The sequence below is a fragment of the Macaca nemestrina genome, chromosome 15 (genome assembly GCF_043159975.1).
Source record: "Macaca nemestrina isolate mMacNem1 chromosome 15, mMacNem.hap1, whole genome shotgun sequence".
NCBI lineage: Eukaryota > Metazoa > Chordata > Mammalia > Primates > Cercopithecidae > Macaca > Macaca nemestrina.
In genome coordinates, this window is record NC_092139.1 from 118,454,496 (window position 1) to 118,469,430 (window position 14,935).

Here is a 14,935-nt window from a genome sequence, read left to right on the forward strand (position 1 = left end):
ACATTCATGAACACACCTCACACACAGACACATGAGCACAGCACTTGCACACAGTGAGCTCATACAGAGACACGTGCATGAGCACAGCATCCACACATGACCACGGGGCACACACACGTGTGTGCACGCCGCCCTCTGCTCGCAGCCTTGGGGCTCACCGATGCTCTGTGGATGGCTCTGGCCTTGTCTGGACTCCTGGGTTCAGCAGCTGCTTAGGAAAGAGATGAGCTGCTGCCCCCTCTTGAACCCTGACCCACAGAGGTCAGAATTCCCTATATCATCCCCTCAGCCTTCTCACCTCTGGACCCAGGACTCCAGGGGCCCCCTACTTCCATCTGGACACAACCAGGCCAAGCGGGTGTGTGCGGGCAGAGACTGGTGACCAGCATGGGTGAGGGCAGTTTAGGCAGGCCAGCTGGAGGCCACAACTGTCCATCAGCTCTTGATACTCCCTTCAGAGACGCGAGAGGACCGGACGAAGCGGCTTTTTCGCCACTACACAGTGGGCTCCTACGACAGCCTCACGTCACACAGGTACGCGCAGGGACACTGGCTGGCGGGAGCATGCGTATGGGACGGGGGGCAGGACCTGCAGTAGAGAGGGAGGCCAGGAGCTGGTCCAGGAGGCCAGGTGTGAAGAGCTCAGAGGAGGGTGAGGGAAGGGGCCCGGCCGACCTCTCTTCTGCTCCGTGGCCCGTCAGTCCCGGGGTGACTGCGAGGTGGACTGTGGCCGGCCGGCCAGCCTCGAGGCAGGACTTACCTCACTCCTCCTGCTTTCCTTCTTCAGCGATTATGTCATTGATGACAAAGTGGCTGTCCTGCAGAAACGGGACCATGAGGGCTTTGGTTTTGTGCTCCGGGGAGCCAAAGGTAATGGGGAGTGGGTGCCGGGGCGTCAGGCAGGCGGGGGCTGTACACTGCTCGGGGTGCCTTCAGCTTCTTGCTTCTGCCCCCCACTCTGCTCTACCCCACACTCCCTCCCTGCCTTGCCCCTGCGCCTCCCTACTTTTGGCCCCGGCTTTCCTTGCTCCTCTGCTGCGGTCGGACCGTCATGGTTTGCAATGTCCCGGCCCAGGCGGCAATTCCTTCCCTTCGTCGTTTTCCACTGTCTTTGCTCTGGAGTCCAACTGAGTGGGGGCCTTTCTGGCGTCGGCGAAGGGGGTTTCGCAGAGGGTCATGTCTAGGATCCCTGGACTGGCTAGTCCCTGTGCTGTGGCTCCCCGTGGCCCTCCCCCTGCCCCGGGTCACTGCCCCCTGCAGTCATCTCTTTCCTGTGCTGAGCCACTCGGAGGTTGCTGTGTGGCAGCCGCCCCCACCTGAACCTCACTGGTGAAGCGCCTTCCTAATTGCCCCCCGCAGCAGAGACCCCCATCGAGGAGTTCACGCCCACGCCAGCCTTCCCGGCACTGCAGTACCTTGAGTCGGTGGACGTGGAGGGCGTGGCCTGGAGGGCCGGGCTTCGTACGGGAGACTTCCTCATCGAGGTGAGGCCGTCCCGGCTGGCGCTGCCCAGTGGGATGCTGACCCCTGAACCCTGTGGCGGACGTGCCCGGGGGCCTCCCCACCCAGCTGCCTGTCTGTCCCAGGTGAACGGGGTGAACGTGGTGAAGGTCGGACACAAGCAGGTGGTGGCTCTGATTCGCCAGGGTGGCAACCGCCTCGTCATGAAGGTTGTGTCTGTGACAAGGAAGCCAGAAGAAGACGGGGCTCGGCGCAGAGGTGAGGGGTCACGCTTTAGGCCTCTGTGCCCAAACTTTCCCCTGACCTTAGACCTTTGACTTTAGGCCCACATTCCTCTTCCCATCCCTGACCCCCAACTGCTGACATCAGATTCCTGAACCTTGATGAACCACCCACATGCGTGGGCTGGGGCCCCTCCCGATCCCTGGTGTTAGACTGCCAGTCCTGTCCCTTGGCCTGAGGCCTTTGACCCCTGACCCCTGACCTCAGGCTGCGCCTCCTCAGATCCCTGCCCCCTCCTTCCCGGCGTTCCCCCAGCCCCTGGCGTGGCAGAGCCCTCCTTCCCTACACCGCCAGCAGCTGCCTGGAGGCCGGGGTTGCCATAGCAACTGTGAGGTTGACGCTGCCGCGCTGCTTATTGTCGGAGGGAAGGGGGAGGCGGCACCTGAGGGAAGAGGAAAAGCGTCTTCTCCCCGCGACGACGCGGCACAGCCTGGGCCCAGGAGGCTTTGCCGGCCAGGCCCAGCCCAGGCCCGCGGCTTGGCTGACCACACCCTGGCCCCACAAGGGGCAGCGGCCACCTGGGCCTGGGGGGAGCCCTGGAGCAGCAGGAGCCCCGCCCGCAAGGAGACCCTCCCAGCCCCCACCTCATGGCTCTGGTGCCCCCTCGCGTAGCCCTCGGAGCCTGCAGGGTGGGTGCCCAGGCCAGAGCCAGCTGGCACCGTGCCCCCCACCAGCACCCTTGATTGTCTCCTGAGGCCCTGGCTCTGGGGGTTCCCAGGGCCCCTGAGGCCCTGATCGCCCGGGCCCCCCCCCACTCCCTGAGCTCCTTGCGCCATGAAGAAGTTTGCGTCCAGCCGTAGCCTGAACAAGATCCTGGCACAGTGCGACTCATCCTCGCGGGAGTACGAGGAGATCCAGGCAGTGGAGCGCAAGTGGCACCTGCACCTGGCCACGCCGCGCCGCCTGCTGCTGGACAGGAGGTCCAAGGCCTCCCTCTTCTTTGCAGCCCCACCGCCCCCCAAGAGGGCCCCCAGCACCACACTGACCCTGCGCTCCAAGTCCATGACAGCTGAGCTTGAGGAACTCGGTGAGTGGCGGGGGTGGCCGTGGAGGTGGATGCGGGTGGACAGTCCATGATGGGCAGACAGGGCCAGGAGGCACAGGTAGTATGGGAGGCCAGGGGGTCAAGCCAGAGGGGAGGAAGGACAGGTGGATGTAGGAGCAGGTCAGAGGTGAATGGGTGGGTGCTGGCGTGATGGGGACATTTGGCGCTTGTAGGGTGAGGAGTGGGATGGCATGTGGAAGGGGTGAGATGTGAGGGGCTGGGGATGGACAGTGGGGTGTCCAGGACAGATGACGGGGAGCAGGGCCTGGCCCACCAGTACGTTTGCATGTGTGTGCATGTTTGTGTGTGTGTGCTGCCTCTGGTTTTCCACATCTCCACTTTGACTTTACTCCTGCATTTCATCCAAGTGAAGAAAGAGCAGTAGTCAGGTGACCGGGGTCCACTCTGGCTCTGCCAGGCACTGGCTGTGTCAGCTTTGTGCACCTCTTGGTGCCCGTGCCCTCATTGGCCAGGTGGTCCTGCTGACCCCACAGGCCACAGGCACACTGTTGGACGATGGGGCAGGACCTCGAGTGTGGCAGGAGGGGAGCAGGAGTGTGCCGGGCTTCGATGGGGCACGTTTTGGGCACAAGCCGTGGTTGACCATCAGCAGCTTCTTCATGGGCAGGTCTTACATATGTATCCATTAACAACCTTGTCATGGGCATGTCCAGATATATTTGATCATATCCTGACATGTGACCGTCAGTAGCCTCTTCACGGGCATGTCCCAGCACGTGTGACCGTTGTCCTCATTGTGGGTATGTGCTATACGTGTGGCCGTCAACAGCCTTGTCATGGGCATGTCCGAGTATACGTGACAGTTGACAGGCTCTTTCTTTCTTTTTTTTTTTTTTTTTGTTTGAGACAGAGTTTCACTCTTGTTGCCCAGGCTGGAGTGCAATGGCACATTCTCAGCTCACTGCAACCTCCACCTCTTGGGTTCAAGTGATTCTCCTGCCTCAGCCTCCCGAGTAGCTGGGATTACAGGTGCCTGCCACCACTCCCGGCTAATTTTTTTTTTTTTTTTTTTTTTTTTGTATTTTTGGTAGAAACAGGGTTTCACCATGTTGGCCAGGCTGGTCTCGAACTCCTGACCTCAGGTGATCCGCCCGCCTTGGCCTCCCAAAGTGCTGGGATTACAGGCGTGAGGCTCTTTTCTTCCTGTGGTCTAAGCCCAGTTCTGTCCCCAGACTTTACTCTGCCTCTGGTCATAGAAGGAACCCCAACTCTGGTCCTAAATCGAACCCTGGAGTCCGGGCCACAGGAAGGGACCTCATTCTGGTTCTAGGCTGAGCCCCATCCCTGGCTTCAGTGTTGGTTCCACCCCAGCCATAGAAGGATCCCTTTTGCTGGCCCCCAGAATAATCCCTGACCTTACTCATGAGCTGAGCCCTGACCCTATCCTGGCCACAGGCTGAGCAGATGGTCTTAACTGCAGTTTAGTTCAGTGTGGAGAACAGCTACCAACATGCATTGGACTGACATGGTCAGAATTTTCATCATAGCTATTGCAAATAAAATAAAACCAAAAGAAAAAAACAAAAAACCTCATATAGATAATTCAAAATGAAAAGGAGAGAAACCAAAGCCAGGGGTTTCTGTAGCTCATTATCTAGTACCCAAGGGCAAGGAGTTGGGATCCTGAGGCCCTCACAAGGCTGGGAGACGTGGCTGGACCTGTGAGAAGCGGGAAGGTTAAAAGGCCAAGCCCAACAACTGGAATTAGCATCGAAAGAACTAGAAATCAGAGAAGAATATGAAAAACATTAAAATGAAGTAAATTGTCACAAAGATTAAAAGAACTAACTGAACTAATGAGAGAACAGGACAGAACAAATAAGCAAAAAAGAATAAGCACATTTTAGAATAGAGTGATTTTTTTTTTTGAAACTGAGTCTCGTTCTGTTGCGCAGGTTGGAATGCAGTGGTGCGATCTCGGCTTACTGCAACCTCTGCCTCCTGGGTTCAAGTGATTCTCTTGCCTCAGCCTCCCGAGTAGCTGGGATTAGAAGCAGCCACCACCACACCCAGCTAATTTTTTGTATTTTTAGTAGAGATGGGGTTTCACCATATTGACCAGGCTGGTCTTGAACTCCTGACCTTGTGATTCACCCACCTCAGCCTCCCAAAGTGCTGGGATTACAGGCGTGAGCCACCGTGCCTGGCCAGAAGGATCCTTAAAGAACTGTTACTGAAACAAAAAGTATAGTCACAGATAAAAAAGAAAGCCATGGCTGGGATAAACAGTACACTAGACCCAGGTGAAGAAAGAAACAGCAGGTTAGATGATAAATCTGAGGTTACCCAGAATATAGCACGGAAATATAAGGAGATACAAAATATCAAAGAGCAGTTAGGAGACACTTATCACATAGATAATTCAGTGGGACTATTGGGAAAATCCCAGCATCTACCTAATGCAAGGCCTGAAGGCAATATTTGGAGATGAGATGGCTTAAGAATTTCCCAAAGTTGAACAAAGACATGAGTCTTCAGTTTAAAGAAATATAAGTCTCAGCAAGGAAATAAAAACAAATCTGTATCCACGTCTTTCATAGTAAAACTGTAGAACGCAGTGAACAAGCAGAAATCTTTAAAACAATGAGAGAGGCTGGGTGTGGTGGCTCATGCCTGTACTCCCAGCACTTTAGGAGGCCAAGACAAGTGGATCACTTGAGTCCAGGAGTTTGAGACCAGCCTGGGCAACATGGCGAAACCCTATCTCTACAAAAAATACAAAAATTATCCTGGCATGGTGGTGTGTTCCTGTGGTCCCAGCTACTCAGGAGGCTGAGGTGGGCGGATTGCTTAAGTCTGGGAGGTAGAAGTTGTAGTGAGCCAAGATCGTGCCAGTGCACTCCAGCCTGGGTGACAGAGCGAGACCCTGTCTCAAAACAAAACAAAACAAAAAATGATGAGAGAGAGAGAGACTGGCCGCTGGATGTCGTAGACGGGAGCAGTGGTTCAACTGACAACAGACTTCTCATCAGCAATAGCAGATGACAGTAGATGATGGAAGAAGAGCTTCAAAGTGTGGAGGCAAAATTATTTTCCACCTAGAATTCTATACCCTGCTAATCCTCCTCATTCAGGAGTGAGGCAGAGAGGCTGGCAGACTTCTGGCCCTAGGGTCATAAGGGTCCAAGGTCAGTCACGGGAGCTGACCTGTCAATTGAAGATCCAAACTGATCAATAAGCACTGGTAGGCAGCTGGGTCCCAGGATTCTCCTGCCAGAGGCTGTCACGTAGCCGCGATCAACTGCATGTCCAGAAGGAACTCTTCTATTCGGCAGCATGAGGCTTTTGGGCAGCCTGAGATCCGTAATCCTGGGACCCAGGGACTCTGCCCTGTGAAAATGAGAGAACTGCGCTTTGCCCTCTCCTCTGAGCTGGGTGTTCCCTCTTCTGCAACAAGCCTCAGGACAGGTTGCTGGAGTCACTCGACAGACCCTGGTCTTCCAGAGGAGTTGCTCACAGCTTCAGGCCACCATAATTTTCCAGGCTTTTTCCCGAGCAGTCTGGGGGAGGATGAAGGGACAGCTTAGCACGGAGCCTCTACCCACACTTCTGGAGCTCCGGAAGCCACCTGTCCCCAGAAGACGCTGTCCTGGGAAGCCAGCAGGGCTTCTAGAAGTCCCCTCTGGAAACGCCTGATTTGAGGAAGCCGTGCCAGCCTCAGGGTTTCCCCAGGTACCAAAGGGACCATCCCACAACCCAGTGGTTTTGCTTTCAGAAGATAGAAATGAGGCCTGTTGGTCATTGCTGGCAAGAACACATCAGAACTGCCTCACACTGTCAAGCGCTATTAGAGCCCTTTAGGATTCAGTCTATCGAGAAGGTGTCAGAGAAAGCAGGTGCAAGGCGGAGGCTCCTGTCCAGGTGGCTGTTTGCTGCTCAGAGGATGTGGGAGAGGCATGGCCCTGTTGGGGGAAGGGGAGGGAGGGGGTGTTCTCTGGGGGAATGGGGTGAGCAAAGGCTGGTGCCTGGAAAATGAAGGGTTGCAGAGATGGGAGTGAGAGGAAGGGGCTGGGTGGGGACCCTCCTGAGACAGGTGGTGAGAGAGAGAAGAGGGCAGAGCACCCCTCCTCCCCCTCAGCACTGGGGACTCCTCACAGCCACCACATGCATGTCCACACAGCTTGTACCAGGAATGTGCTGGGGCCACAGGTCAGTGGAGACCCAGGCCAGGGAAGGCCCTGGCAGGTCCAAGCCCTTCCTGTGTGTTCATGTTCCCAGGAGAAATCTGGACTCCCTGTAATTTCTGGGCCCCTTTTTTTCTTTTGTGATGAGAACATCAGGGTAGGTGCCACACCCAGCATCTGTGTGAGTGGCCTTGTCCTGGAAAAGGTTTCTTTGCCAAACACATTTGCCCTGCCTTTTGTTTTAAGACCGACTTTGAACAGAACACACAGGTGACCACCTTGGTTTTCTGCGACACCTGAACTTGTTTTCTATGGGGTTTTGCCTTTTTTCTGAACAAACCTTTGACTGAGCCAAGCATGATGGAGTTGTGCATATCTCCCTGTGTTTGCGTGTCTGTGCGTGGGTGAGTGGACACATGCTGTGTGCACCTACATGCCTGTGTGTGGGTGAGCGGATATGCCCTGTGTGCACCTGCATGTGTGTGGCACACATGTCTGTGTGTGGGTGAGCGGATATGCCCTCTGTGCACCTGCACGTGTGTGGCACATGTCTGTGCGTGGGTGAGCAGACACATGCTATGTGCACCTGCATGCATGTGGCACACATCTGTGCGTGGGTGAGTGGACATATACTGTGTGCACCTGCATGCGTGTGGCACACATGTCTGCGTGGGTGTGCGGACACGCGCTGTGTGCACCTGCATGCGTGTAGCACACGTCTGTGCGTGGGTGTGCGGACATGTGCTGTGTGCACCTGCACGCGTGTGGCACACGTCTGTGCGTGGGTGAGCAGATACGCCCTGTGTGCACCTGCACGCGTGTGGCACACGTCTGTGCGTGGGTGTGCGGACACACACTGTGTGCACCTGCATGCGTGTGGCACACATATCTGTGCGTGGGTGTGCGGACATGTGTGCACCTGCACGTGTGTGGCACACGTCTGTGCACGGGTGAGCGGATATGCCCTGTGTGCATCTGCATGCGTGTGGCACACGTGTCTGTGCGTGGGTGAGCAGATACACCCTGTGTGCACCTGCACGCATGTGGCACACGTCTGTGCATGGGTGAGCGGACACGCGCTGTGTGCATCTGCATGCGTGTGGCACACATATCTGTGCGTGGGTGTGCGGACATGTGTGCACCTGCACGTGTGTGGCACACGTCTGTGCACGGGTGAGCAGATACGCCCTGCGTGCACCTGCATGCATGTGGCACACGTCTGTGCGTGGGTGTGCGGACATGTGCTGTGTGCACCTGCATGCATGTGGCACACGTCTGTGCGTGGGTGAGTGGACACGTGCACCTGCATGCGTGTGGCACACATGTCTGTGCGTGGGTGAGTGGACATGCGCTATGTACACCTGCATGCATGTGGCACACATGTCTGTGCGTGGGTGTGCGGACACGCGCTGTGTGCACCTGCATGCGTGTGGCACATATGTATGCATGGCTGAGTGGACATGCGCTGTGTGCACCTGCATGCGTGTGGCACACATGTCTGTGCAGGGGTGAGTGGACACGTGCTGTGTGCACCTGCATGCATGTGCGTGGGTGAACGGACACGCGCTGTGTACATCTGCATGCATGTGACATATGTCTGTGCGTGAGTGTGTGGACATGTGTGCACCTGCATGCGTGTGGTACACATGTCTGTGCGTGGGTGAGTGGATACACCTTGTGTGCACCTGCATGCATGTGGCACACGTCTGTGCGTGGGTGTGCGGACATGTGCTTTGTACACCTGCATGCGTGTGGTACACGTCTGTGCGTGGGTGAGCGGATACACCCTGTGTGCACCTGCATGCGTGTGGTACACATGTCCGTGCATGGGTGAGCAGATACGCCCTGTGTGCACCTGCATGTGTGTGGTACACATCTGTGCGTGAGTGAGCGGATACACCCTGTGTGCACCTGCATGCGTGTGGCACACGTCTTTGTGTGGGTGAGCAGACACGCGCTGTGTACACCTGCATGCATGTGGTACATGTCTGTGCGTGGGTGTGTGGACATGTGCTGTGTGCACCTGCACACGTGTGGCACACATCTGTGCGTGGGTGAGCAGACATAACCTGTGTGTATTTGCATGCGTGTGGCACACATCTGTGTGTGGGTGAGCAGACACGCGCTGTGTGCACCTGCATGCATGTGGCACACACACAAGCCCCTGCTTGTGGTTGTTTCCTCCTTGGATTTCAAGGCATGTACCAACTGATTCTGCATTTGGGCAGATTTGCTCTTCATGGTCTGATAAAGAGGTGTAGGCTGGGGGCAGATCTGGGAGGTCATGGTTGTTGGGGGAGGTGGCGGTGAGAGGGATGGGGTGGGGAAATGAGCGTGGATAATGGGGCCTGGGTGCCGAGCCTGCCTCTTACTCCCTTTACTCTGTTTCTTGATTCCAAGCCTCCATTCGGAGAAGAAAAGGGGGTGAGTCATCTGCCTGTGTCCCCAGGGCCTTGGCTTTGCCTGACCCCTGTCTGGGGGAGTGCTGGTGTGTGAGGAGGTTCCAGCGCAAGTCAGGGTGGCCCAGAAGCCTGGGCTGCAGCCTCCTGTTGGCCTTCTCCCTGGGGATTTGGTAGGGGCCTGAGAGAAGGACCTGCAAGGATGGATGGGGAGTTCCCAGGGGTGTGACCCTCTGGGACTGTGATGGCCTTGGGGGCTCAGGTGAGCCTGGGGCCTGTGAGCTGTGCAGATGGCCTGATGGAGGCAGCCCGTGGGGAGGAGCTGGGAGAGCTCCATGGAGGCCACTGCATGCGCCATGGCCCAGAGAGCAGGAAGGAAAGGGCTCCGAGGGTCCCAGAGGGGGAGCTCTAGGGAGCAGGGAGACTGGGCCGTGTTGGTGTGTGCGGCCCCAGTCTACATTGCTTCTTTCTACTGGTCCTCTCGGGGCCTGTGCCTGTGTTGTGGGACGTGTTCCCGTGCTGGTTGGTTGTAGGGCCAACCCCAGAGCTGATGGCCCCTTCAGAGCAGGGGTCTGAGTTCCACAGCACTGGGGAAGGAGCTTGGAACTCCCCTGGCCAACAGCCCCCCAGGCTGTTGACTGCCCTCCCGAACCCCCGTTCAGGCCTCCCTCTACCCTTTGGGGCTGCTCCCTGTATGTCCTGTATGTTCAGCCTGGCTGCAGGGAGGAGAGCATTCAGGTGGGAACAGTCACCTGGGCCTGGGTACTGAGGTCCACTGTCCGGTGAGGTCCTGGGACCCAGCTTCTGGCAGCCTCGTCTGCCTCTCGGGTGGATGGGAGTCAGGGCCCAGACAGAGGCTTGAGGTGGCTTTCTCCACCCAGGCCTGTATATTTGCTCCATATGTTTGTACCTGATGCCGTCCCTCCCTCTCTCTGGACCCACTGGGCTTTCCCTGGGTGAGGACACATCTGCCAGGCCCTTGGTCCAGCCCTCTTGAGGCCCCCTTGCTGCCTCCTGCCCTAGCCCGGGTGAAGGGCTTCCCCAGTGTCTTCTCAGGTATTAAAAACAGGTGACAAGGTCTCCTCCAGTGAGCTTCTCTGCACGCCTTTGGGGCAGACACACAAGCTATTTCTGGAATCTTCTGGCTCTGCCCTCCAGCTTGTTAGTGGGACTCCCAGGGTGCCGTGTTGCAGCCCAGGTGCTGCTCCAGTCGTGGAAGAAGTGATGGCTGATTGATCATCCTGCAGGCTGGGGCCCTACTGATCAAACAGCTGCAAACCCAGCTGTGCCCTGCCATGCGCCCAGAGGGCCCTGGGAGTGAGCGGGTCCACTTGGTTCCTGATGGGCTTCATTTCCCTTAATTATTTAAGATAATTTATTTAAGAATATATTCTCTAATATTGGGGGGAGAGTTATGTCAACCTCATCAGTTTGTAATTTGCAGAATTCTTGATTAATTTTTTCCCTTTTGAAAACACTTTTCACCTGGCGCCAGCACCATCGCCCGATGACCAGAAGCAGCTGCCTCACTAAACGTTACGTGCATCCCGCTGCAGGTCTCTGGGATGGGTCTTTCGGACCTAGAGAGACAGCCTCTCCTAGCCCGTGGCTCAGGTGGCAACGTGTCACCCGTGATGCTGAGCCGTGTGTGCCTCACGCAGTTTTCTCTCCATTCATGTCTTTACTTCTGCAGTTTCTGGGGAGTATGGTGCTTAAGTCTCATCTCTTACTTCCTAGTCAGTGATCTGGGGCAGTTTCTCTCTGAGCTTCAGTTTGCTCCTGGGTTGGATAAAGGTGACGATAAAATCCTCGTGTAGCTGTGGGATGAGAGGAGCGGTTTGCATGAAGTCCCGCATACTCCAGAAATCACCAAGAACTTAACAAATGGCAGTGACGGTGACTTCAGCTCCCAAAAATAAATCATTCACTTCATGACAAAAGCAAATGAGAAGTCCCCTCAAACCAGCAACCCCTGGTCTGTACCTGGGCCTCCGTCACCTGGTGGCACCGGGAGCCGTGCACAGGCCCAGATATCTGCAGTTGGAGCCTGTTTTGCCTGTAAACTCTTGCATTGTTCAGGGCACAGGCTGGGCACTGATGGAACACAGAGAACAGTATTTGCTCCCTTCTGCAGACCCACAAGCTGTCTGGGGAGATGAGGCACCCAGACATGAATTGTGCGGAATTGTGCCCAGTGCCAGCACAGTTGTAAGCCTTTCTTCTGTGCTAATTCTCTCTAGAGACACATGAAGCTAGCGTTGTTTTTATGCCTGTTTTATCAGACGAAGACACAGAGGTCACAAAGAGCTTAACTCAGGACATAGTCAGTGTACAGGGTGGGTCTGGTCTGGGTTGGGTACAGGACAGTCTTGGGGAGTTATTTCCTTTTTCCAGCAATGCTAAGCAGATTGCAGAGGTAGAACCAGCAGGCACTGTGAACAGCTGCAGATTGGAGTTGGAAGGAGTAGGAGGTGTCCAGGCTGACCATTGAAATTCTCCAACAAGGGGCCAAGACAAGAGTGGCCAGACAGGGTCCCTGTAGGGTTGGCACAGCCCCAAAGAGTGGAGAAGGGCCTGGGGTTGGGTGGAGCCTGAGTGATGGGTGGGGCGCAGTGGGGCTGCTGAATGACGGCTGGTGCAGCAGCCAGGTGGACATGGGTGCTGCCCCAGCCCTTGCTGCATACCCCATGCACTGGTCCTCAGTGGACCCACAGGGGGCGAGAGCTACTGATGTCCTGGGGGAGCCATCCAACCAGAGCTCTGATGGTCCTTAGATATATGTATTAGTTTAACACAGTTTCCAAGTCACTGTGATCATTTGTGGAAACCTGCTTGAACATCAGGGTCTGTCCTAGGGCTGTGACCCACTGTAAACAGCTTCCCTTCCAGTGTGGTGCAGAGAGCCAAGAGTGGCCTGTACGTGCTGAGAACGGTGACAGGACAAAGGGAAATGGAGGGAAATCCAGGGAGACTGTGGTATCTGAGTTGTTTGTCACCTGCCCTGGTCTTCTCCCTCATGGGCAGAGTGGCCTTTCCTTAAGTGGGGTCCACGGGGTCACCTGGAGTCTCCTTGAGGATAGAGAGGCTGCCTGGGGTGGGGTCTCAGTTCTGGGGTGAGGGCCTTGTCTTGGGGGCCTGGGGTGGGAGCTTAAGGAGGGAGGGGAGTAGTGGCCTCTGTCAGCATCACGGGTGGCCAGGGTGGGGAAGACGTGGCAGTGGGGCAGGAGGTGGCCCAGGACCTGAGATGGAACCTCCTTGCTGTGCAGAGAAGCTGGACGAGATGCTGGCAGCCGCCGCAGAGCCAACGCTGAGGCCAGACATCGCAGACGCAGACTCCAGAGCTGCCACCGTCAAACAGAGGCCCACCAGTCGGAGGATCACACCTGCCGAGATCAGTGTAAGGGCCACGGGCGGCTGGGAGCACTGGGTTGGGCAGGCATGGGGGTCAGTCTGTCCTGGGCCACCCCCTCCAGAGGGGTGTGTGCACCCTATAGCCTCTCTCAGAGACTCTTGGGGCTGTCTCTGCCCCCTAAATGACCACAGCTCAGCACCTGCTGGTTTCGCTTTTGTGGCTTTTGGTGCTTCTGCCTTCAGGCAGTCCCTGTCTCACGCCTGAGACCACCAAGGTACCCCAGCTCTGCTGAGAACACGGTGTTCCCTGCCCACTTGCCGACCCGACGGCTTCTGGGCTCCTCCCCCACCTCACCCAGGGTCAGCCAGGGTCTGCACCCACCCTGCCCAACACCGTCTACACTGTACCACCATCTGCACTGCCCACACAGCCCAGGCTCCAATGGGCTACATCCCCTGCTCCCTGAGGGCAGAGCCTAGCCATGATTCCTGGGTCCAGGCACCCACAGGCACTGGTGCCATTGGAGTGACAGCAGTGGGGTATCTCACTTCCGGCTTAGGAGGAGGACTGGGGCCCCCCAGTGCCCTGGAACCTCCATATTCCCCTCCCTGACCCCCACAGTCATTGTTTGAACGCCAGGGCCTCCCAGGCCCAGAGAAGCTGCCGGGCTCCTTGCGGAAGGGGATTCCACGGACCAAGTCTGTAGGTACGGCTGGGCTGTGGGGCTGCATGGGGTTGGGAGGAACGGGGCTGGAGCTGGCAGGGTGGATTTGGGTTGGAAGGACCCTGTCTCTCCCTGCTGGTAACGGGTTTTCAGTTTCCCTCTGAGTCCTGCCGCTTCCTGGCCCCAGCTGAAGGATCTCATATGTTGATGGACCTGTGAGGATTAGGCCTTCCCCAACCCAGAGATTCCCCCCGGCAGCTGACACTCCCTGTCCAGTGGGCATCTCCCGATCGCTTCATCCCTCCCATGGGCAGCCTCACCCCTGTCCCCAGCTGCCACTCCCTGTCCACTGGGCACCCCCACCTCCCCATCGCCTCTCATCCTTCCCATGGGCAGCCTCACCCCTCCCCAGCTCAGCGGCCTCCATCGCCGTTGCTTCTCTGTAGCCCAAGTGCATGTGAAGTTTCTGACCCTAAAACTCCCCTCCCCTGAACTCGCCTCTCCCCTACTCCTCCATGTATCGCTCTCTCCCCCCTTCACAGCCAGTTTCCCCAAAAAGTCACCTCCACTTGCCATCTATCTCCCATCCCCCACCTGCTCCTCAGCCTGCAGCAGACTTGCTCTCTCCATACCCAAATTGAAACTGCTCCCCCCAGGGTCACCGGTGGCCTGCAGGGCCTTCCTCCCGTGGACACGGCCAGCACTCCTGCTGACCTCAGCTGGCATGCGGTTTCTCTGCTCCTCCTTCCATGAAACGCTCCTCCCCAGAGTCTGAGGACAGCACTTCCTGGTTTTCCCCTCCTTTCTCACGTGGCACCTGTTTTGACCCTGCCGCTCCAGCCTCCCAAATATGGGACCTTTTCAAGGCTGTGTCTTCAGCCTCCTTCCCCTCTGTGCCTCACCACTCCCCGGCCACCATCACACCCCACACTCACTGTCTCCTGACCCAGATGACAAGCCCTGGCCACTGTGCATCCCTCTAGGCATCCATTCTCCTGTCCCCTGCCCACCTGTGCATCTGTCCACCCACACACCTGCCCACTTGACCGTCTGTTGTCCATACAAACCCCAGCACACCCCCGCATCTGTTACACATAGGAGTAAACCTCTCAGCACTTACTACGGGCTGGACACTGAGTGTTTAATACTTAGAATAACCATATTGAGGTTGAGGCCACTAGTACCTCCATTTTACAGATGAGAAAACTGAAGCAAGGAAGGTACATGACCTGCCAAGATCACACAGCCGCCCAAACTCTTGATTCCTCACCTGCCCCAGCACCCTGCCAATTTGTGTTCACACAAGGCCTATCCTGGGCCAAGTCTGGGGCTTAGTTGGGGAATGTGACGTGTGCAGAGAGCTCAGCGGGCACATGGTGGGCATCAGGGCTCACGGACCAATGGAGCCCACTGGGGAGCTCCAGGCACACCTGGGTGTCACAGAAGGCTGCGTGTGTCGCGGTGGGGGTACTTTTGAGCTAAGATGTGCAAGATAAATGGGAGTTTCTGGGGGATACTGGGGCGAACTGACAGAGCAGTGTGGAAAAGGCATATGGATGTGTGGACTGGTCCCTCAGAGACTGCCGA

At 56.8% G+C, this 14,935-nt stretch overlaps 1 protein-coding gene across 3 annotated transcripts in view; it reads left to right on the forward strand.

Moving 5' to 3' along the window:
• LOC105489734 (SH3 and multiple ankyrin repeat domains 3) overlaps positions 1-14,468 on the forward strand; it is a 39,571-nt gene extending 25,103 nt beyond the window's left edge. The window contains exons 13-21 of one of the 3 annotated variants that reach the window (XM_071080846.1): positions 459-534; positions 788-870; positions 1,360-1,484; positions 1,587-1,719; positions 2,690-2,770; positions 9,334-9,357; positions 12,599-12,729; positions 13,306-13,390; positions 14,005-14,468. In XM_071080846.1, the coding sequence (XP_070936947.1) occupies positions 459-534; positions 788-870; positions 1,360-1,484; positions 1,587-1,719; positions 2,690-2,770; positions 9,334-9,357; positions 12,599-12,729; positions 13,306-13,390; positions 14,005-14,123 (857 nt within the window). In that variant the 3' untranslated portion in view covers positions 14,124-14,468. The other 2 variants (XM_071080847.1, XM_071080848.1) reach the window with 2 other exon arrangements.
• Positions 14,469-14,935: the final 467 nt, after the last annotated feature.